At 43.0% G+C, this 24,835-nt stretch overlaps 1 protein-coding gene across 1 annotated transcript in view; it reads right to left on the reverse strand.

Annotated features, from left to right (window-relative positions):
• Positions 1-750: 750 nt before the first annotated feature.
• The window catches only part of KDR (kinase insert domain receptor), a 66,488-nt gene continuing 42,403 nt past the window's right edge, over positions 751-24,835 (reverse strand). Inside the window, exons 16-30 of the mRNA XM_060246377.1 lie at positions 24,673-24,779; positions 24,113-24,248; positions 21,819-21,923; positions 19,312-19,425; positions 16,062-16,150; positions 14,268-14,424; positions 12,711-12,811; positions 10,473-10,595; positions 9,759-9,870; positions 9,096-9,195; positions 8,433-8,538; positions 7,907-8,058; positions 2,765-2,861; positions 2,577-2,665; positions 751-1,155 (exon numbers count right to left, since the gene is read on the reverse strand). Of these exons, the coding sequence (XP_060102360.1) occupies positions 954-1,155; positions 2,577-2,665; positions 2,765-2,861; positions 7,907-8,058; positions 8,433-8,538; positions 9,096-9,195; positions 9,759-9,870; positions 10,473-10,595; positions 12,711-12,811; positions 14,268-14,424; positions 16,062-16,150; positions 19,312-19,425; positions 21,819-21,923; positions 24,113-24,248; positions 24,673-24,779 (1,790 nt within the window). The 3' untranslated portion in view covers positions 751-953. The remainder of the gene's footprint in view (positions 1,156-2,576; positions 2,666-2,764; positions 2,862-7,906; positions 8,059-8,432; positions 8,539-9,095; positions 9,196-9,758; positions 9,871-10,472; positions 10,596-12,710; positions 12,812-14,267; positions 14,425-16,061; positions 16,151-19,311; positions 19,426-21,818; positions 21,924-24,112; positions 24,249-24,672; positions 24,780-24,835) is intronic.

A 24,835-nucleotide genomic window follows, 5' to 3' on the forward strand; every position in this document is an offset into this window, starting at 1 on the left:
GTTGTCAACTAAGGCAAAGGTCACTAACACCTGAGGTAAAATTCATGGATCATTTAGCAGATTTTGTATTTATTGACATAGCTGAGAATACTTCAGCAGTAAATAAATGTTCATCTAAAAAGTCTCAAGGCCCACCCAGTCAAAAACAACCTCCTTCTGAGAGGAGAACAATCACTCTTGTCAGTCACCATTGTTTCACTAGTATTGTCATGGAGATTCACCATAGGTTCCTTTGATGGAAGAGGTATACAGTGCCATCCTAATCAGGTCTGCTTACAGTCCTCCTTGACCCTATCCAATAGGGCTTACACCCAGGAAAATGTCTTTAGGACTGCACTGTTAATTTTACAAGGCAAGCAACCTGTGCCATGATACTGTCTTCTTGAAAGGCGATGCCCAGGGAGAACAAAGGCACTGTTAGAAATTCATCTGTGGTAAAAATAGAAAATCCAAATGATTGTGACTGAATGCTAATCCATCTTCATGAAGCTGCACAGACGTGTGGTGTCAAAATAACATTTCATTTACATCTCAGTGTTTAAAACTTTGAAATAATGCTTGGAATAATCTAAACAGATATATTTGTGTGACACACAGTGCTTGGTTTCAGAAGAGCAGCCATCTTGGTATGCAATAGAACAGATGGATTCCAGTCCAGGAGTGCCTGAGAGACCAATAAGATTTTAGGGTATAAGCTTTCAAAAGTCAACGCTCCCTTCATCAGATATAGCACTTAGTGGTCTTGATTTAAGCTTAAACATCGGCTTTGGTTCCAGTAGTCCATGAAGCATTTGTTGTCCTTCTTATCAAAGAAGATGTAGAGAAACACATACTTTTTCTAATCCTGTGACTGCAGATGTTGTGGGCATCGAATACCACTGGTTTAAGAAAAAGGCAATGTTCAATTAGAAGTTATGTCATTATTTATCTGGGAGGGTCCCTTTCCCCCCTTCTTAAACAGGAGGCATCTCAGGGCCATATACCATCACACAGGGAGTCTGAGAAAGATCTTCTCTTACAGGTAAGAGTTCCATTTCTTCACCAGAGTAAACCATAGTGTCCATATCATCTGAATGGTATCCTGACTGGTAGCCACTTGTCTGGTTTGAAGATTCAGACATAACAGACTCATTGCTTTTACTGGAGACCAATCCACTGAAAAATAAAAAAGAACATAAGACAAGCCATGTTGGATCAGGCCAATGGCCCATCCAGTCCAACACTCTGTGTCACACAGTGGCCAAAAAACCCAAGTGGCATTAGGAGGTCCACCAGTGGGGCCAGGACACCAGAAGCCCTCCCACCGTATTATTAACTCTAAGCATGTTCTGAACATTTACTCCCTGTTTCCCTTTGGCTTTAAAGACAAACATGGATAAGCATGGAAATATACAGCACATCCCTAGGCAGAGATACATTTCTCTAAATCCACTGAATTTAGTGGGCTTAGAAAGGTGCAACTTTACTTAGAATTGCAATGATAGTCAGTCTCTGTATGATCAGGAACAGACAAATGTTTATCTTAGATTTTCTGTGTTTGGTGGCTAAATGAATATTCTCTGGTTTTGTTCAGACCTGTATGTGGTCTATGGATCTTCTTCAAGAGGTAGAAAAGTGAACACATCATCTCCTTCCATTGTGCAAATAAAGCAATGATCCCCAGTGTGGTTTTTTCCCAATTCTGCTTTTATTTTAAGTTAGAGTTTACAACATTCTCGAAGTCTTATATCAACAAATCTGATATTCATGGGTGCCATGGTGTTCCCCAATGCGTTTTCTCATGGCCTCTTGCTTCCTCCCCAAGATACCTCTTCCCCAAAGCAGAGTCAAATCTCAGCTTTCCTCCACTTCATTGTTGCAGGAGATGTTTCAAAAGAACCCAGGAAGTATCAGCCTCGGGTCTTCAAGGAGTACCCATTCAAAAATAGCTGCCTCCATCATAGGAGGATGCTTGGCTTGGGACCTGTCAATATTTTGTAATTATCCTCCATAGAAAAACCACTTTATGGTGGTACTCACTGCATTTTCTCAACATTCCAAAAGTGCCCAAACAACGTTGGAAACCCCTGAAATAAAGCAGTGTATAATGCAAAAGCTCCATGCATCAGGCTGCAGGCCTGACTGATGTGATCTACCTTTGCTATAAAAGAGGAAAATTGTGCAAAAGAGCACAGAACAATCATCTTAAGGCATGGTGCAGTGGAAACATTCCCACAGGAGGTCCAGCTTTCTTCTTCCTTTTTTTCCTGTTGGTAATATTTCAAGGCTGTCCTTTGTTAAAGTCTGGCAATCAAACTGCTCTTTCTTTGTTAGGATTATACTTTTAGTTGTTTTGTGACTGGCTTTTGGTCTTCGAATCTTGGTTTTATCATTTATCTTTGTGGATGGTATTGTAATTTTTTATCCTACCTTTTACAGCTAGCTGTTTCAAATGAATTTGGAAAGGCAAGATGAATTTTAAATAAATAAATAAATATTTAAAACAATAAGAAATAGTCTCATACTGACAGATGGCTAAAACTAATCTATGAATAAGATTTTTACAAGGGACGTTACTTTTTGCTTGACCAGCTTACCTAAAGGGCAACAGCAACTGCTTTGCTTCTTCTTCTAGGGTCTTGAGTTCTTCTGATGCAAGAATCATCCCACTGTCTGTTTGATTATCCTTAAAAGCCCAAAAAGAGATGGCCATAATGGGAGGAGATCAAAACACAAGAAGGAAAGGACAAAAGAGATGGTAGTATCAACTACAATACCAACTTACCTCTTGAACCACTTTTACCATTGGTTCTACAGGTATATCTTCAAAGGTCTTTACACTCACAGGACGGCTCTTTCTTATACTTTCTTTGCGATGTTCACTGAAAAACAAAAACACAGGAGTGGAGAAAATGGCAGACAGGGATCTCTGTCAGCCATAGTCATTCACTCATCATCCAATGGAAGCCTGCCAAATTTAGAAACCATGAAAGCAAATGCAGCATACTACCCATCCATAGCCCTGTGTTTGATCAATTTTGTTTTGTTGTCCACCTAAGACAGACAAAAAATAAGGGCCTTAGCAGGGTTGCCGGCTCCAGGTTAGGAAATACCTGGAGACTTTGGGGGTAGAGTCTGAAGAGGGCAAGGTTTGAGGAAGGACTTCAATAAGGTATAATGCCACAGAGTCCACCTTCCAAAGCAGATATTTCCATCACCTGGAGATCAACTGTAGTCCCAAGAGATCTCCAGCCACCACCCAGAAGTTGGAGCGATTTGTGTTCTATAAGTATAGTTAATTATAATTAATGAATAATTTTAGCTATATCTCTTAGAACTTTGTGCTTCATTTTTTGTTTTATTGTTTTCTTGCTTCGTATGCATGTTTATAAGTAACTGTGTATTTATGCTTGGTGCTTTGATACTATAGTACATCAATTGAACAGTAAGTAAATTGTCTTTCTTGCATCAAGCTGTTGAATTTTCTGAAGTGTTTTGTAATAGCGAAAAATTATTCATTAATTGTAATTAACTATACTTATAGAACACAGATCTCTCCAGGTTCTCAACCACTCAGAAGTTGGCAACCCTAGTCCTGAAGGAACTTTAAAAAGGAAATGTTATGTGTTAGAGCTGGCCAGACAACCCACTTGTCAGAATCATTTCATAATACAAATCCATGGCTTTTCGTATTCATTGAATATGGCATGCAGGGTTCTGGCTGGAGATTAGGGCAGATAATCTTCAGTGTGATCCTGAACTCAGTCACACCCTTCTTTAGCCCGTGGGCTTTGATGGACTTTGATTCTCTAACAACACAACCCTGAACAGAATTATGCTTTTCTGCTTGCCACAAGTGTTATCTAAATTCATGAGAACCAGTATTTATTTGAAACCGCCCTTAGTTCTTTTGATGCGGAAAATATTTGCCGCAAAGTGAGCCCAAGAAAGAACTGTTTATTACAAAGAAAGAACTGTTTATTGGGGGGGGGGGCACAAGATCAGCTGCTTTCTGAACTAGGCATGTTGTTCTGGTTTTTATTTTTGTTTTATTTTGCAAACTTTTTTGAAGCATAATAAACAAAGAAGCCTACATTGCACTCATAATTCTTTCCTTTGGACTGCACTTCTGAGACCCCCTAACTGAACTGGAGACAGCAGCAGCAGCAGACTCAGCACTTGTTCCTCCTGTTAACTGTTGGAGTTGGCACTGGACACTCCACAGTTCTCCTGTCCCTAAAGGCTCTTCTTCAAAGAAAAACATCTGAGTTGGAACCATTCCCAATCCAGTGACAATCAACACACTATGTGTTTGTCATAGAGGACCCCAAAGCCAAGCGGCATCACCAAAGTGGGAGATGATATAGGGTTGCCAGCTTTGGGCTGGGAAATACCTGGAGATTTTGGGGGTAGAGCCTGAAGAGAGTGGAGTTTGAGGAGGGACTTCAATGGGGTCTAATGCCCTGGAGTCCAGCTTCCAAAGCAGCCATTTTCTCCACTTGAATTGATCTCAGTTGTCTGGAGATCATTTGTACTAGCAGGAGATTTCTAGCCACTAACCTGGAAGTTGGCAACCTAAGAGATATTTTAGGCTGCACCAGTTACCGTCTCAATTGAGCTGTCTCACTGCAAGTTCTATAGGAAAACTAGTGGTGGTATCTGAAAAAGACACTTCTGATAGGTAAACCAGAATTCCTGTGGTCAAATGGCTGCACATTTGAACAAAAGTCATAAGATGATGCTAGAAAATGATCTTAGCTCTGAGGGGGGGAAAAGGCATTTCCCTTTTCTCCAAAGCAATGGAAGTTTATTCCTCTCTCTTAAGACTGCAGTTATCAAGGGATGAATAGATTTGAGAGGGGGGTTAAATAAATTACTAAATCCTGCAGCTGATTCCTTTGTTTTTTGTTAAAATAAAAATTTAGATCCCTCAAAAAAACCAAGAAAATAGAGGCTCCCTCCTCCCCCACCCCCTTCACTAATGCAGAATAACAGGAAAGAAGTAGGCTGGGGAGCAAACTGTAGGGAAGTCTACAAATGGAGAACCAGGACAAATGTCTTCAAAGTGCTAGTGATTACTGTCCTATTACTTGTGCACCTAGAGGTTTAAAATACCATTATCGTATCTCTAATATTTTAAAATACTAATATGTTTTTTTCCAAGAACACTACGGAGAACCTTTCTTCTAGATATTATTCGTTAATTAATTTTTAGTTGCCACTCACCCAAAAGGTCTTGCAGCAGCCCACAGCATTAAAACCATATTAAAAACATTATATACAATATTGACATTAAAATGTTAAACTATTAAAATATGTGGATAGCATCATGCCACTAACAAAAACAACCCAAACATGGATTGCATTCCAAAGGCCAACCTAAACAATTTGCCCTTGTATGCCCTGTGGAAATGAACCAAGTCTGGCAGGGAAAGGGTGTCATCCGAGAGTGCATTCCACAGGGTAGGGGTTACAGCTTAGAAGGTCCTTCCCCTGGTGACAACTGACCAAGCCATCTTGGGGTTGGGCACCTTTAAGAGGCCCCTGGAGGGTGACTGAAGGGAGTGGGGGTGTGTAATGGAGATATAACTAAAGCCCAATGAACATTCTCTCCAACCATACTACACATCAATTTCCACCTAGAAGCGCAGGCCTAGGTAAAAACAGAAAGGATTATTCTCGCAGCACTCAAAATTCAACCCTTGAGTCAAGAGATAAGGCTGCCAAATTATCAGCAGCAAATCCAATGTCAACTGCTAGAAGTTGATTCGTATCTGTGAAAGAAGGGGGTGTTCCAGCAGGATCAAAGATAGAAAAAGTGGCTTCTGGTGGCTTCTGTAGAAGGCAACAAATTCCCTTTAATTTTGGAATTGTATGTAGGAATATCTATACTGCAGTATGGATAAGGAGTTTTACAGTGCAATCCTAAGGACACTTTCCCGGGGGTTAGTCCCTCTGTGGTTCATGGTTGCTTAACAGACAGAAACGAAGTGGTGTCAATTCTGCCTGCATGCAGATGTAGTGATGGGAATTCCTTGATGACTTCTGCCCTCAGCTGTTAAAAACTAGAGAGTTTCTGTACATCAGCAGCTGGCAACCTCAACAGCTGGCATTGTCTCTAATGCACCATATCAAGCCAAGCCAGCACAACTTGGGATCCAATGCAAAGCCCAAGACAGCTTCCCACTGTGGTGTGACATGTTTGGGGTTATTTTGCTGATAGTCAATAATATTTATCACGTGTTTAAGTCATATTTGTTTATGATCAAATTTTGTAAGATGACTACTAGAAAGTTGAACCAGGGATGTCAAACATACAGCTGGCAGGGTGGAATTAGCTCCAGCAGGACTTCTATCCTGCCCTTGAGCAACTGCCTCTCATTTGCTTCCTGCTTCCCACATCACAGCTTGCTTTTGCCCAGGTCTCTCCTCTCCTGCTTCCAGCTTTGCAGAGGAGAGAAAGAAAGCCAAGCCTCTTTTCCCTCGATTGGCTGAATGCTCCTTCCCCTCCTCCTCCTCTTTTGGGGAGGAAGTGAGGGGGAAAGAGAGAGAAAGATCCCACTTTCCAGTTCTAACAGATGGGGGGGGGGCAGAAACCTAACAGTACAGCTTGCAATCTTCCGTTTAACAATTTTTTATTATATTTCAGTTCTAAAGATTAGGGAAAGGAAAACAGGTAAGGAAGGGGTAAATGGGGTTAAAAAAATTAAAATTCAATTTTTGTTTCTCCAATAGATTTTCTGCTTTCACAAAGCTTCAAACTATAGATTCATTAACAATCTTTTCATATACTGTATATTCTTAACATCTCAGTAATCTATTCTAAGATACAATTTCTCTATCTATCACTCTTTCACTTTACAGTTTTCAATCCATTGGTAGAATGGTTGCCATAAGCCTTTTATGTACAGCTTGCAATCTTTATTAGTGGAAGGGAGCAAGAGTTCAGTAGCACCTTAACAACTAACAATTTGTGGCAGGGCATGAGCTTTCATGAGTCACTGCTCACTTCTTCAGATGCAGAATGTGAGTCCATCTGTCCATGTAGAATGTGAGTCCATCTGTCCTTATATCTTGGAGACTGAATTTATTTCAGATGCCAAATGACAATAGCAGGCATTGGTAATGAGAGAAGAAACCTAGGATCTCAGTTCAGTCCAGGATGACACATTGACTTGAGCTTCATTATCAGCTGCAATTCATCAGTCTTTCTTTCTAATCTCCCATTTGGAATTCCTTTTTAAGAGAACTGCTACTCTCAGGTCAGCAACTGAATGTCCTGGAAGGTTAAAATGTTCCCCCACTGGTTTTGAATGTTGTTTTTAATAGCAGTAGAAAGAGTAAAGTCCAGTAGCACCTTAAAGACTAACAAAATTTGTGGTGGGTATGATCTTTTATGAGTCACTGCTCACTTCTTTAGACTTATTTCCATTTATTCTTTGCATCCTCCTGGAATGAATCCTCCTGGACCAAACTGAGACCTAGGTTTTGTGTCTCATTAACAATGCTGATACCTCCAAGCCTACTACCCCTCTGCATATCACACCTAATCCAATCAAGTCTGCTGTTGCCATTTGGCATCTGAAATATCTTCATAAAGTTTATATCTCTGGTATCTCATTTTGCATTTTATGGCACGCATGGCCTGGCCCAACAAAGTGACATTTATGTCATATCCAGTCCTCATAACAAATGAGTTCAACGCTTCTGCTCTAAACAGAAACAAATCAGCAAATTCACACAGGCTTCAGACTTCTCCTTAGTATGTACAATTTCATCTTCAAACAGGGAGAACTAGATGTATGGCTGAAGTCCAATTCTTAATTTGCTGAATGTTGTGAGATATAAAAAGTGACAAATGTTCATGCACACACATTCCAGAAAAAATGTCTGCTAACCCCAATGGAATGCTCATTGTGTTACAAACCTTGTTCCTGAGCTGTCGTCATACTGGAACTGGGGATCACACACTTCCTCTTCCTCCATACAGGAAACAGGTGAGGTGGGCAGCGAGAGTCCAGAATCTTCTTCAATGTTCAGCAAAGCAGTTTGAGGAAGGACAATATAGTCTTTGCCATCCTGTGAAATACAGCCAGAAATAGTGTTGCATTTCCAGAGTTTGTGAGCGGAGACAGATTTTTTTTCCCCTCCAGATAACTGATGATGGTAGGAAAGAAGGACTGCAGCTTAGTACAGGGCCTACTGTAATCTCTTGGAGGATTAGCTACATCAGGGGGGTGTGACCCAATATGCAAAGGAGTTCCTTCTATAAAAAAAGCTGTGAGCAATAGGCCGGCTGAGACCAGCACATCTCTTTGTGTCATGTGAAACAAAGCGCTAGCCAAAGTTCCATGACTGCAAATGGCTCCCATTCTCAACACAAACCATGCTGTCTTTAGGTGAAAATGATGATCCTACATTAACAGCAACTACTTTCAGGAGCACTCATGTACCTGGTGAACACTTGCTTGCAATATATTTCCCAGATGTTCCACCAGTTCTGAGAAAGTGGGTCTTTGTTTGGGTTCTCCATGCCAGCAATCCAACATCGTCTGATACCTGAAGACACAAGATAACAACAATAACAACAACGAGGCAATGGCCTCTTGTACACATTTTGTTTATTTCTAAGGCTGCTGCTTTTAGTAATAAAGCAGTGGACAAGTCAAAACTGAGCTGCTCGCCTCCAAAGAAAGGAAAACCAAGAGAGACTGATAAATTTACACTGCAAACCTCAAGAAAGTCACACCATTCTAAGACGGTTGACTTCAGTGGATTTAGAAGGGTGTGACCACAGTCAGGATTGCACTGCTTGGCCCTTTGTGGCTCCTCCCTCCCTCTCACTGATACCTTATTTATTTATTTATTTATTTATTTATTTATTTATTTATTTCTGTCCATTTATAGCCCGCCCTATCCCGTAATGGGCTCAGGGCGGGTTCCAATTTACTGGATGCCAGCAGCAAGATAACAGTGCAATCCTAAATAGAGTTATGCTCCTCTAAGGTCACTGAAGGATGCAACTCTCCTTAATCTTTCAGGAGGATCTAAAGATCCAGTCACCATGAGCTGCCCACTCTGGCACCAGACAGCTTTGTACCACTAAAAATTCTTACATTTCAGGCGTTGTATAGTCTGGGGCCCTCATCCTTGTTCCCTCTTTCAGTCTTCTACAGAATTCTTCATCAATCTTTACACCAGGGTAAGGGGATGCTCCTGAAATGATAATTGATACTTTTCAGTAAGGTGATAAGAATCTGTACCTGGATGTTCAACTCAGGATTACTCAAAGGATTACTTAGGGGATTACATACAGAGGATTACTTAGAATGGATGTGTGAACACAACTGAGCAACATTCAGAAATGTTTCTGTAATCTTTGGATTTTTATTCCAGCTTTGAAAGCATATTTTGCCAAGTTATGTTTCCCAGTCAGAGATTGTGTCACATGTGACTCTCTCTATATCAAAATGGCTTAGACTGTTTAGACAGATGAGAGAGCTCAAACATATTTGCTTATTTTCCCCAACGGAAGTGAGTTCAATAAAACGTGCCAATTTCCTATGGATGAAACCCAGATCTGTTGTTATCAGTGGATGCTTTGTCACCAATTTCAGCTGGTTCTGATCATCATGCTTCTTACTTCTTTACAGAGTAAACCAAACCAAACAATTCTTTTTACAACTGAGCACTTGGAATTTACACCATAATTTTAAAAGAGCTATATTTTTTAAATAACAAAGGCTGAGAATTTTAACAAGCAAAGAAATGTGATTTACCTAATGAAAATATCTCCCACAGCAGGACACCAAAAGACCACACATCACTTTGAATGGTATACACTCGATCAAAAATGGTTTCCGGTGCCATCCACTTCAAGGGTAATCTAGCCTAGAGGTGTAACAACCAACAATATTTACTTATTTAGCGAATTTATATACAACCTGTCCAGAGTCCTGCTTGAAGCAGTTTACAAGTAAATACAAGACATATAATCATAAAACAGTATAAATTATCAATGTAAAAATAAGTCAATAAAACCAAGCCAGTGGCATGAAAATAGCACCAAACCATTAGTGAGCATCCTAGAAGATCCATTAGAATCCATTTTTAGTCTTGAAGTAGACCACAAACAGCTAAAAAAGATGGCAACCCTTATTTATTTTAACCCAGGCTCTTAACTGTTTTGGCCTGCTGCCTAAAAGAATGGCAGGCACTAGACAAGCCTCAAGAAGCACAACTTTCCAAAGGTGATGTGCCACCATTGAAAAAGCTCTGTCTCCTCTTGCTACCTGCCTCCTCTGCAGACAGGGTCACAGAGGGCAGGGCTTGAGAGGCAGATCTTAACTGGCAGGCTGGACACTAAGGAAGGAGACAGGACTTCAATACATTAGACAGCAGCAAAGAAGGGAAAACGCCGGGTTTAAAAACAAAGAAATATATGCAGTTCCCCATTTCATGTCTCAGGAGTTCAGTCAGTTGCTAAAACTTACATCTCCTTTCCTCACATAATCGGGATCTTTGTAGATATCTCGAGCCAATCCAAAATCACAGATTTTGACCACATTGTTCTCTGACAAGAGGATGTTGCGAGCTGCCAGGTCTCTATGGATACACTGCAAGGATACGAAGAATAAGTCCATCATTGAAGTTCTGAAGGGCTGGTCGCTTTCATAGCTTTGCTAACTTTGTCCTAATTGGTAAACCCTTTTCACAGTCCAGTTCTAGGTGCGGCTTAAGCTTAGAGGATCTCCCAGTAGAATTCAAGTAAAAGTCAATGCACATGTTCTCTCAAAAGACTACACTGCTTCAAAAGGCACACAATGGAATGATTTAAGACATTCTTTATCAAAATCTCCCAGTGCCGGATTAAACCCTTTAGAGGCCCCCAGGCAGTCAAAATCTCGGAGGCAAATTATCTCAAAGTTGCAGCACCTGCCCCGCCGCCTGTGGCCCCCACTGCAGCCTTGTTGTGTATTGCATTTCAGTCCCTGAAAATACAACACAGTGCGGCTACGCATGCTGAGGTAACCAGCAGGAAACCGCGGGTCACCTGACTGTAAGGGACAGATGCTAACCGCCTATGAAAATCTGTGGTGCGAAGTTTAACTGGTCAGGATTGGACCTGACTGGGAAGTGGGTAGTTCCGGGTAATACATATAAGCGGGGACCCAGCCCCACCATGTTATGATGTACTTGCTAATAAAGAATGCTTGACTGCTGATTGTCTCAAAACTCAGTTACAAGCCTACAGGCACCTTCTCAAAAGCCCCTTTGACAAAGCCATGGGGGAGAGGCAGGCAAACCTGGCGATGATTCTAGCAGCCATCTCACCAGGCAAATTGGGCAAAGAGTGGCTCAGTTGCAGGCTGCGTATTCAGGCTCCAAAGGCTGCAAGCAAGGGGGAAAACTTGTGGGGAAAGCCGGCCTGGGGCCCCTAAAGGCGTGGAGGCCCAGAGGCCAGTGCCTACTTGGCCTAATTGTTAATCCGACCCTGAAATCTCCTTGCGATTTGTGTTCCATTCTCAGGCCATGCTTCAACTTGTCCTATTATTCCAGACACCAGCAGAAAATAGTAGCTCCGGCTCCTCATAAAGGGCCAAGACACGAACCAAGGAAGAGCACAGTGGCCTTTCTTTCCATAGGAGACACCCAAAGAGAGGAGAAGAGAAAGGTGACAACAACCTCTCCCTTCTGTTCTGATGCCGCACAGTCTTTTCTTCAGTGTAATTATGGCTAGTCAGGCTACAGTTATATCAGGTGTCCCCAGCCTTTTAAAGGGGACACAGCTGACCAGTGTCTTATGCTTGGAAATGCATCTTGTTGGGGAGAAGGCTTGGCTATGGATATTCCCATGGTTTTACATGAGAGGACTTTCAAACGAGTGAATCTTCAGACTGGAGATGCTGCAGAGGTCTTTAAAAGCACCTTCATGTGGGTCTCACACAACTACCTGATCTCTTACCCCCTTTCCCCCCATTTCCAGGGCAGCTGCTATTGTTCACTTGCCACCTTCCAGATGTTGCCTAATTCTTTCTGCACATCACTGCAGGAGAATCAGTCAGTCAGTAACATCTGTTGCCTGAAGGAAGATGACCAGCAAGTAAGTTGCAGGGACAAGAATGTCCACAAAGTGGGCGAGCTTCTGAAAATGGTGGGGTTAAGCAAGGGGTTGACATTGACACCCTCCCTACATGAGCTCAAGAGACAAGTACACAGGGATGGAGCCCACCAGCTTTTCTGGTCAACCTTACTTAACTCTCTTTGCACTGTACAAACTGTCTCACAGTGTCTGCATCTGGAAGTCATGTCCATACAGGCCCCACAAACCAGAGCACAGCATTTTCAGTGACCAAAATGGACCTCTCTTCCTCTTTCATTGGTGGAAAAGCTGATAAAGTCCACCCTTCTGTTCACTTCTGCTAAGCACCATCCTTAACACTATCTGTTTCTGACCTGGATAGCCCAGGCAAGCCCAATCTCACCACATCTCGGAAGCCAAGCAAGGTCAACTGTGGTTTGTACTTGGATGTGAGACTGTCTTTGAAATACCCAATTAGGAGGCATAGGCAGGCTTATTCAGCCACCTCCCTAAATATCCAGCAAGGGTCAGTCACCAGTGACATGATTTCCAGGTGCAGACACAGACACACACATACGAAAAAAAACACCATTTCTGGAAGCAAGCAGTCATCTGACAAAAGCCACTTTCCCCTCAAGAAATGCCTTACTTTTCGTGACGCCAGGAATTCCATCCCCCTGGCTACTTGGAAGCTAAAGCAGATGAGATCCTCCAAGGTCAGAGGATTTTTGCAAGGATCTTCAGATGTTGCTGTGAGGGAAACAATCAGCAGGTGGCAAATATGTTGATTTGCATACAATGTGCAATAAGATGCCCATCCAAATTTATTTCTGAATATACAAGACTCTCATCTTCTCTCTTGGTTTCTTGCTTCCTCCAGTATATGGAAGCCACAACTGTACAGCAGCCATAACCCTCTGCAACTAACTGAGAAAACTAAAACAGAAGTCTAAGGGCACCATAAAGACTAGCAACTTTTATTCAAGCATAAACTTTTCTGAGTCATTGCTTCCTTTATCAGATGCAAAAGCTTATGAAGTGAGCTCTGACTCATTAAAGCCGAAGTCAGAACAAATGCTGTTAGTCTTTAAGGTGCAACTGGACTCCTGGACTCCAAAATAAATGCTGCTACAAATCAACATGGCTGCCGATCTGGAATTTTCAGATGAGGAAAAGCAAGAGAGCTTGCATCTTGCCTTCTTTGGAAAGGAAAGATCAAGAGAGCAAAGTTGCTCAAAAAACTACATAGAACATTATTTTGCCTCAGCTGGAGGAGTCATGCTCAGCACCACACTTACTAAGGACTACTTTGAATTTAAGACCATGAGGGATTTACCTCAGTGAATACCACAAAAACCTGGTCAGGAGTCTCCAGCTCTAAACAAACAATACTGGGTCTGGAGGATTGGATAGTGTTCTTTCTCTTCCCTGGGTATGTACTGAATAAGATATGAGAACTTATCAGTTCAGAGCTTGCAGATATAGCTGGCAGCAGACCCTCTGATCGTGGCTGCCCCCTTTTATATGAAAATGGTTGCCAGCTGCATCCATGTTCATCTGGATCTTATGTTATACATGCAAGAGTGTATTTGGGGGATTGCTAGGAATGCTTCCCTGTGGAACAAAATGTCCAGTGAGAACTGGCACATGGGGCTGTTGTAAGGACTGATGAAATAATATAGGGCAGTGAAAAGTCTGGGATCAAGTGAACCAATGGAGGAGGAGGAGGAGGAGGAGGAAGAAGAAGAAGAAATTGGAATCTCAGACTCAGAGTGGCCACAGTCTCCTTTACCTTCCCCTTCCCCACAACAGACACCCTGTGAGGTAGGTGGGGCTGAGAGAGCTCTTACGGCAGCTGCCCTTTCAAGGACAACTCCTACAAGAGTTATGGCTGACCCAAGGCCATTCCAGCAGCTGCAAGTGGAGGAGTGGGGAATCAAACCCAGTTCTCCCAGATAAGAGTCCACGCGCTTAACCACTACACCAAACTGGGTTAAGGAGTAGGGCTAAGGAGTCACGTTACAAAGAAATAACAATAAACTAACGTGCCTTCAATTTTCTTAACATTTCTGCTTTTTCTTAACATTCTCATGACTTAAAGTGCAATCTGAAGCAGAGTTCAATGGGAGTCAAGTGACTTAGAAGGGTGTAACTCTGCTTAGGGCTACGCTGTCAAATGATAAAGGAAGAAGAAGGCAAATCCTACCGTCTCCTTCTTCTGCATCACTGAGAGATCTCTCCTCTCCAAACCCTGAGCTTGTTGAGCTCTGGCTGCTTGCAATGCTGTCCAGGCGTCTCTTTGGATCTGCAGGGACTTCGACAAGACGGTTGTGCTTTCCATGCTTATACCTGGCATTTTTGGTCTATTAAGTTTTTTAAATTAAAAATAAATGGGAAAAGGAAATCAGAAACTTTCATTCACCAACTTTGATGGCTAGCATCTACAAAAACCAAACAATCCCTTTGAAGTCAATATTAGAAACCATGTGATTAGAAGGTGCAATCTAATACTGGTGGTGATTGGTCACATTTTGGTACAAAAACTGAATGCAGGGAAACATGGAGCTGCCTTATATTGACTCATGCCACTGGTCTATCAAACTGTCCTGTATGCTCTGCCTTACAGCAGGACTCCACTGTCTGAGGTCTTTCACATCACCAGATTCCTGATCCTTTTGACTGACAATGCCAGAGACTGAAGTTGGGACAGTCTGCATGAAAAGAAGTTGCTCTGTCACTGAGCCACAGCACTGAGCGACTTCTGTTTTTAGTTTGCTGAGCAAACTCCATGTAGTTCAACCCAGGATTCTACAATAGTTGCAAGATAACATTTTTGAGCATTCGAGGGGCAATGAGAAAATGGTATGTTTTTCCCGATGCCTTATCCATTGCTACTGTAACTGCAGTGTGAAAACTGGCTGGACAATTGTCACAAGTATCTCTTGGACCCTTTTGAGACTAAACGAATGACATGGTTCTGTCTTTGGAAAGCCTCCTGCACTTGGCAAATTTTTAGTTTTAAGATGTTTGCTGAAGTACGTCCTCTTATTTTTTTTTTTTTAGAGAAAGTGCTGTATGATTCTTGCATGGAATGTACATCTGGCCAGAACATTTTGAAAGTAAGACTGCCCTCCTCACTGGGTAATAACCTTGAACCAATCATCAGAAAAATGCAAAAGATCTCTCAGTGGCAATGTCAAAAAGCATTTCAATTTAAAAAAACAGGGCACTCTTCCCCTACAATTTATTTATTTATTTATTTATTACTTTTCATTTATATCCCGCCCTCTCCGCAAGCGGACTCAGGGAGGCTTACAACATTATAAAACAATTAATCCAATAAAACATATAAAACCATAATTTACATCAACTCTAAAACCATTCTATAGCGCTATTTCAATCCAGTATAGGCGGTATTGACTTCTTAACTATGATCAGACCCACCGGTGTCCGGTGGCAGCCCTTTTTCAGTTAGACCACAAAAGCCTGTTTAAACAGTTCGGTCTTACAGGCCCTGCGGAACACAGATAAATCCCGCAGGGCCCTTATAGCTTCTGGGAGGGTGTTCCAAAGTTCTGGTGCTGCCACCGAGAAAGCCCTGGATCTCGTTACACATAGCCTGGCTTCTCTTGGGCCAGGGGCGGACAACAGATTTTTTGTCCCTGATCGCAGTGCTCTCTGGGGGATATATGGGGAAAGGCGGTCCCGTAGATAGGCAGGTCCCTGACCATAGAGGGCTTTAAAGGTTAATACCAACACCTTGAAGCGAACTCGGAATACAACAGGCAACCAGTGCAGCTCTCTCAGCATTGGCTGAATGTGCTCCCGTCGCGGCAGCCCCATTAGCAGCCGTGCCGCAGCGTTCTGCACTAGCTGTAGTCTCCGGGTTAGCGTTAAGGGTAGCCCCATGTAGAGAGCATTACAGTGATCTATTCTTGAGGTGACCTTAGCATGGATTACCATCGCTAAGTCATTGCGCTCCAGGTATCACAGCCCTCACCTTGTATGGAACAAATTCGCTCCGCTTGCTTCTTAAGTACACTGACAGATTCCCAAACTTGCAGTATTCTACAATCACCATGAGTGGACCTGTGGGAATAAAATTGGGGGGGGGGGGTTAAAAAAAGAATTGTTTTCCTTCTTGCAGCAAGACCCTCTGTAGTACACCTGCAAAACCTGTGGCCCATCTCACCACAAAAAGCAGACCACCAGGACTATCGGTAGAGGAGTTACCCTTCTGTTGGTAACCAGGTTGCCAACCTCCAGGTAGTACACACACACAGGAAACCACTGCAGATGAATTGAACAACACTTATAACTGATGCAAAAGTTTTAAAGACCACTTCAATCCTTTACACATCAAATTCTATTATATTCATAGGAAAAGGAAAAGAAAGGTCCCCTGTGCAAGCACCAGTCGTTTCCGACTCTGGGGTGATGTTGCTTTCACAACGTTTTCACGGCAGACTTTTTACGGGGTGGTTTGCCATTGCCTTCCCCAGTAATCTACACTTTCCCCCCAGCAAGCTGGGTACTCATTTTACCGATCTCGGAGGGATGGAAGGCTGAGTCAACCTCGAGCCGGCTACCTGAAAACCCTGCTTCCACCAGGGATCAAACTCAGGTCGTGAGCAGAGCTTAGGACTGCAGTACTGCAGCTTTAACACTCTGTGCCATGGGGCTCTTTATTGCATTCACAGAACACATCAAAAGAGCATATTATGCTTCTCATATTACATACATCATTCATACTATTGCATTTGAAACATAAATTCTTATCAAAGTTCTTAAAGTTACAGTCCCATGCACTTGCACTCAGCGTATCCTGCAGTCATCACTCCACGCTCTGAATATCCAGCACAAAATCCAGTTGCCAACTTTTCTTCTCCGATGGGTGATGTTGTCAGGTAGCACTAGCAGACTGTAAAGTAGCTGTATTTCTTTCAAAAAAATAGGCAGCTGAGTGCAAGTGCATTTATGTTTCAAATGCAATGATATTAATGATGTAGGTAATATGAAGCATAATATGCTCTTTTGATGTGTTCTATGAATACAATAGAATTTGATGTGTAAAGGATTTAAGTAGTCTTTAAGACTTTTTCGGCAGCTATTAGTGTGGTTCAATTCAACCTCCAGGTAGTAGCTGGAGACCTCCTGGTATTACATTGGATCTTCAGGCAACAGATCAGAAATGGCTGCTTCAGAAGGTGGGTGACATTGAAGTCCCTGCCCTACCCAAACCCTGCTCTCTTCAGGTTCCACTTTCAAAATCTCCAGGTATTTCCCAGCCCAGGGCTAGCAGTGCTTACCTGTTCCCTCCTCTTAAGCTGATGGTGCCGCAGGATGAACTCTCACCTATCACTGCTGATACTGGCTAGATCTCAGGGGATGTACGGTCGCTAGTCCAGCACTTGCAGGACTTCACCAATGCCACCTTCACCTTGTCAGCACTTCACCAATGCCACAACATCACTTCTAGTGTGAATCAGAAGTGATATTGATGATGATGATGATGATGATGATGATGATGATGATGATGATGATGATGATATTGGATTTATACCCCGCCCTTCTCTCTGATTCAGAGTCTCAGAGCGGCTTACAATCTCCTTTATCTCCTTCCCCCACAACAGACACTCTGTGAGGTGGGTGGTGCTGAAAGCACACAGCAGCTGCCCTTTCAAGGACAAGACCTCCGATAGCTATGGCTAACCCAAGGCCATTCCAGCAGGTGCAAATGGAGGAGTGGGGAATCAAACCTGGTTCTCCCAGATAAGTCTGCACACTTAACCATTACACCAAACTGGCACCAAATTGGTGTGATGCTCTTTGTTGCTGTTCAGTCGCACAGTTGAGTCCAACTCCTTGCAACCCTATGGACGAAGTCACGCCAGGCCCTCCTCTAGGATTCATCAATAACTATAGTTTAAATAGTGTTTTTAAGGTGAATCCTAGACCACTGCGCCAATGCTATGATGTCATTCAAAGAGGAAGGACATCATCCCATTGTTTCCCTCTATTCACTACAGCAAGGGCAGGCAACAGATAGCAGGAGTTCCCATGATCCTCCCAGGGGAATGACAACCCTACAGATGAGTGGTTATAGCAGCACCGGCTTCAAGCACCTAGTTTGCTCCAGAGCCAATTTTAACTTCTCAGCACACTCCCGTTTTACTGTACTGTACACATGACAGGATGCAGGAGTGAATTTGTGCGCTGTTCTCTCTTGAGTATTTAAATCATGAACCAACACCCTTGCACATAAGATTATATGCATGCAATCTCCACTCAAATAATTCATTTGCCAGTAGGAACCAAACTAGACATTACAATGGAACTAGGGTGTTCCCACTCTGACTCTTACATCACAAATGTGAGTTACTGGGGGGTGGGCACTGCCTAAGGAGAACTGGCGAGCAGGAAGGTTGCTTAATACTCCCTCTCTCTGCATGTTTTAATCCTCCTACACACACACACCAATCTTCCTGTGAAACCAGAAGTGAGCTCAGCTAGGAAAAACATTTTTGGGAGGGAAATTGCAAGGGAGAATTGGCTGGTAGGAAAAGCATGAAATCTCCTGTCTCTCCCTCCTACAGATCTATACCTTCAAACGCTTCTCATGCCCCTCTCCCATCCATCATCTAGACAAACCGGAATCCAGACTATGCTTTGGACCTTGAAAAGAGTGGACCAACTGCTTGTAGGCATAGGTGAATAAGATGCATAGTTGAATAAAAGGCAGAGGAGAAGGCTTCTCTACACACAAAACCAGCAACTGATGATATTACATTTGCCCTGAAAAGGTAAAGGTAGTCCCCTGTGCAAGCACCGAGTTGTTATCAACCCATGGGGTCACATCAAGACATTTTCTTGGCAGACTTTTTACAGGGTGGTTTGCCATTGCCTTCCCCAGTCATCTACACTTTACCCCCAGCAAGCTGGGTACTCATTTCACTGACCTCAGAAGGATAGAAGGCTGAGTCAACCTTGAGCTGCCTACCTGAACCCAAATTCTGCCAGGATTTCACTCAGCTCGTGAGCAAAGGTTGAACTACAGTACTGCAGCTTACCACTCTGTGCCACAGGGCTCTTTTATTTGCCCTGTACTGAATAGTTACATCTATTTTTTGGTGTCTTCCCTTCCTCAATAGCAGCTCTCCAGGCCTTGGCTAGCTTGCAAGCCACTAAAGGCAGACTTTCACAATTGAACCAGAGAACAACACTTGAGTTCCACATCTTCTAGGACTTACCTCCTGGTTTTGTGCAGGCCCCCAGTAGGTTAACCACATTGAGATGGTGCCCAATATGGATGAGGATTTTGAGCTCAGACATCAGTGCTCTGTGCTCACTATGGGTGGCACCCTCTAGAAACAAAGGGGAAAAAATATCCTGCTATTTATATACACGTCAAGTAACAATAAAGGTTAATCTTCTGCTTTCCACTGAACTAAAGAGGAGGAGAAATACGCAATCCCAAAAGGCCTTTGTGACTTTTCAGTGCCATTGCTATCGGCACTTGGTTTTTTTGGCCACTGTGTGACACAGAGTGTTGGACTGGATGGGCCATTGGCCTGATCCAACATGGCTTCTCTTATGTTCTTATGTCTATCAGGGCCTGTATTGTTCACTTTGACTGACAGAGGCTCTCTCCGGCAGAGCTCTTTCAGATCCCCTACTGCATGGTTTTTTAAATGGGGATGCTAGAACTGAACCTTCTGCACAGTCTTTAAGTCTCGAGCCCAACAGTGATTTGAAGATAGAGTCCACAAGTTGCAGGTGCTGTCAAATGGACATGTGAAGTTGCCTTATACCGAATCAGACCATTGGTTTACCGATATTAATATTGCCTGCTCTGACTGGCAGTGGCTCTACAGGGGACAGATCCAAGTGGGCAGCTGTGTTGGTCTGAAGCAGTAGAACAAAGTAGGAGTCAAGTTGCACCTCTAAGACCAACAAAGCTTTATTCAGAATGTAAGCTTTTGTGTACTCTAAGCACACTTCATCAGAGGAGGAATCAGGTACAGTGAGCAGAGCTACATAGAGCTGGTAGGCAGTGGTTTAGAATGCAAAATGGTACCAATTTAAGATCCAATGACAGACTAGCTCAATTTGTTAATTTTACTATTCTGTCATTGGATCTTAAATTTGTACCATTTTGCATTCTAAACCACTGCCTACCAGCTCTATGTAGCTCTGCTCACTGTACCTGATTCCTCCTCTGATGAAGTGTGCTTAGAGCACACGAAAGCTTACATTCTGAACAAAACTTAGTTGCTCTTAAAGGTGCACTTGACTCCTACTTTGTTCTATCCGGGGGGCTGTCCTTTTTGTCACCTACTTCCTGAGGCTTTTAACTGGAGATGCCAGAGACCAAACCTGAGACTTTTTGCATGCAAAATGTGATCTGTCAATTAGCCATGACTCCCTTGACATTTGTTATTAGAAATTATGCAAGATACCGGGTTCTCCCGTGAATCTGAATGCAACGGAGGAAGCTTCATACATAAACAACATTGCAGGTTTGTGTGGTAAACACAGCACTCTACTCTAAAACGTCCACCTACGTCTCTCGTAGCAGGTTTTAAAGCTCTCTTTGGCCTATTATGCATGAGTATTTCCCCTTGCTTTCACTGCAAATGTCTACCTGGTTTTCTCTGCCATTCTGCATGGATTTTCTTCCTTTCAGGGCTTAGTTAGCTTTCTGGTCACTGATTCTCCACAATATGGAAAGCAGGGCTTTGCAGCTGCTTATTAATTTTTCAAAAAAAAGTCTTGTCAAATTCAACATTTGCCTGCCTACCTTTCTGTTCCCTTTCATTCAATGAACTAACACTAAAAAACACGCGTAAAACCTGAGCCACAAGGATTTTAAATGTAAGGTGCTTGCTGGATGCTACTGTGCAGCTGCAACTGTGTAAATTTTTAAATAACCTTGGACCCCCTCCCCACTGATGTGCATTTTTCCATTCCACATGAATGCACACAACTGTTCATGCGCATCCAAGAATTAATTCACCCTAACACCAAGATATGAGTGGTCATTTCCACATTCTGGTAATGGATTCAAGAACACCTGTAATTTTGAAGGCCATAAAACAACAGCATGTATCGATCATGGTTTATTTTATTTATTTTTGTTAATTTCTAGTCTGACCTATCCCACTATTCGGGGCAGATCACAATAGACTTAAACCATAACAGGCAATAAAATCAGAAGTAAATAAACAATTTAACTGATTAAAACAATAAAATTACTCCACTTCAGGTGGAAGACAACTAATCAGGCCATAATGCAAACAGAGCTGGAACCAGTGATGTTCCAATAGGCCTGATAGACTATGGAATGCTGTGACAGGAGGTCAGACTCAATGTACTATAGGCATCCACTGCCTCACCTGAAGGTCTGGTGGAACCGCTCCATTTTACAGGCCCTATGAAAAGGTAGTAAACCAGGTAGGGCCCTAATCTCCAAAAGAAGCATGTTTCACCAGGCTGGTGCCAGGGCAGAAAAATCCCTGGCTCTAGTCGAAGCAAGACAGATGTCCTTCGGGCCAGGGACAACCAGCAGATGGTGATTAGCTGAACATAAAGTCCTTCAGGGCAAATATGGGGAGATCCAGTAACTACAATTAATTCCATGCCTACTAGACATAAGCACATGTTGGTCGCCCAACAAGTGCTTCATTCTTTTCAGAATACAAGCCTGGTGGTGATCCAAATATTTCAAATGGTTTGCAGCTGGCTTCTCAATTCTTACCTTTAAGCATTTTCACAGCAACTGTTTTGCAGGTAGCAATCTTGTCAATTCCAAATGCATCTGCCTCAATGACTTGGCCAAATGCTCCCCGGCCAAGTGGTTTACCTGGGTTCAAACCAAAGCAAAAAACTTTATACACTTCTGTTCTCCAGTTGTGGGGAGGGGGGTGGGGAAGCTAACCATTCAGTCCTTTACAAAAGGGTTGCCACAAAGAAGGAATGTGAGGCTGTCAAAGTTACAGTAAGCTAACCTTGCCTTCAACCACAACCACTTCTAAGGAAGGTAAAGCAGTCAAGCAAAGGCAGAGTCTTGACACCTTGCAACCAGTGTTCCCTCTAAGATGAGTTTGTGTGAGCTAGCTCACAGATTTTTAGCCTCCAGTTCACACATTTTTGTCTTAGCTCAGGAAAAATAGCCCCAGAACAAACTAATTTATGATGTAGCTCGCAACTTTAATACCAGTAGCTCACAAAGTAAAATTTTTGCTCACAAGACTCTGTAGCTTAGAGGGAACATTGCTTGCAAGCTGTATTGCACCCACAAATCACTGGATGTTGTGCTATCATTGCACCACGTCAACTGTTTCCATGTGGACTGGCTTGCCTACACATAATTATCCAGTTGCCAATTATTGCTATAACACAACAATGGCATTCCATCCAATAATATATGGATGTAACCAGCGGTCATTAGAAAAAGAGATGCTCATTAGCACAACTTATGTGCAGTGGTGGGATTCAGCAGGTTCGCACCAGTTCTATGGAACCGTTACCTAATGTGCCATCAGTTCTATAGAACCGTTTGTTGGTCGGGCGCCTGCTGTTAACCGCCGCCTCCCCCTTCACCGCTGAGCAGCAGGAGGAGGAGGAAGGGGTCGCCTTTGCTTTCTGTGCCCCGATGAAGGTGAGGCTGGAGGAAACGGCGGGCTCCATAGGGCAGCGAGACCAGGCTACTCATTCAGTAGTTCATGGAGAGCAACATCTACGATTGCCATCAACCAAAAGAGCCATATTTATTTCCATCCCTGGCAGGAGGACTGCACTTTAAGGAGGATTGCAGCTTACCTGTTCCACTGGTGGCTATTTCAAAGTGAGAACCAGCTATCAGCCACAAGCCCCATTAGGCAAAGTCTTTGGTCTACTTTCCTGAAACATGGGCCAGGTCCTGCACTGGGGAACAGTACTCAGAAAAGCATGCCAAAGAGCCACATGTGGCTTCCAATCCATTGAGTGAAAAACACTGATCCAACTGTAACGATATACAACTGGAATCTTTGTGGCAGGGTGCAGCTTTTAAAGAGCTCTTCTACACAATCCTTCAGAGCGCTCCCTAACCTGCAGTGCTGGTATAGTTTAGTGGCTCAGCCACAAACCACAAAGCTCCAGGTTCATATCTCGCCTATAAATGAATTTAGTGGGTGGTCTTATGCAGTGGTGGGATTCAAATAAATTAACAACAGTTTAGTTGTCTTTACCTCTTTTACTGTTCTTATTGCAGTATTTAATGCGTGAATTATTAAACTACCTTTCAGTATATCTTTTGGTATAGTTAAAATAGTCATTAGGACATAGAACCTGTTGTTAATTTATTTGAATCCCACCACTGCTTATGTGCATATGCCACACACCCCTGACATCACCAGAAGGGGCACTAAATTATATCAGCTTAGCATCTACCATAAGACGCTTCTTGAATTATAATTGTCATCATCAAACCTTACTCCCATCATGATTTTAAAATCACTTTCTCGTATGTGGCCACAGGGGCATGATGAAGATCTCCATCTGTCTGCTTTTTATGTTTTGGTATTTTCCCATTTTTTTTTGTGGGAGAAAACATTAGAAAGTTTGTCAAATCTTTGAGTTCAGAGTTTGCTGAGAGAGCAAACTTCTCACAGGGGGTTTGAACAATGGAACCCAGAAGCAAGAATTGGGGAGCGGGGGGAGAGAAAGAAAGAGCACAATAAAATTTACAGGTTCTGGAGCTCCATTCCTGTGATCTCCTGTCTAAAATGAGGCCTGGAGGTTGCCATGTTCTTAAACATAGAAACATAGAAAACTAGAGCTTAAAGGTATCCCAAGGGTCATCCTGTCCAACCCACTGCACAATGCAGGAAATTCACAATGACCTCCCCACCCTGCTCCCCCAGTGAGCCCTCCTCTATGCCCAGAGGGAGGCAAAAAACCTCCAGGACCCGTAGCCAAGCTGGCCTGAAGGAAAATTCCATGCTCAATAAAAGCAGATCCTACTTCCAAAGTCAAGGGACATTTGCCCGTAAGAGGAAAATAGCATACCTAAGTTTAGGCGGTCCCTGGGGAACTCCCATTTGCTGGCGTCATAAGGAAGACGTTCGCACTGCTCATCCATAGGGACTTCATCAGGATCCATGATAATGGAGAGGTAGCCAGTCTTCAGTTCCCCTCCGTTGGCCTGAAAACAGCATTATCAGTGCTAGTTAAATAAAATTATCCTTACTGGTTGGGCAATGTGCAACTGGCCATGCTGACAGCCTACGTTAAGGTGTGGAACTTTTTTGTCCACAGGAATGTGAGCTAGCCTAGCAGCTCCTCCAGCTGTGTGACAGGGCATGTGCCCACAAATCATTGTCAGTGACTGGCTTTATTAATATCCCCCGAAGGGGACCTTGCTTCCCCCCCTCCCACTGCCTGTTCAATTAAAAGGGAAAATTGTACAGGCCGTAAGTTCCAGGAAAGAATGTGATGGTACTGACAGGGAAAAATGCGGCTGTTGATTTAAGGACAATGCGAGAAACAATACAAAAGGCCAGCCAGTCAGTTTTCATTTGTCATGCAAGACTGATGCTGATGGGACTGCGGGAGAATGATTTCATTACCCGTTTAACGGTCCGAAGAATTATTACGAGGAGCAACCAGAAGAACATGGCAATTACTGCGGTCCCAACCAGGATAATGAACTCGAGCTTCGTTTTCTCATCAGTGCCTGAGAAGAAACAATTGAGTGATTCACTGATAGTGGCTGGGAGCCTACTGGATAAC

The sequence above is a fragment of the Heteronotia binoei genome, chromosome 9 (assembly GCF_032191835.1).
Source record: "Heteronotia binoei isolate CCM8104 ecotype False Entrance Well chromosome 9, APGP_CSIRO_Hbin_v1, whole genome shotgun sequence".
NCBI lineage: Eukaryota > Metazoa > Chordata > Lepidosauria > Squamata > Gekkonidae > Heteronotia > Heteronotia binoei.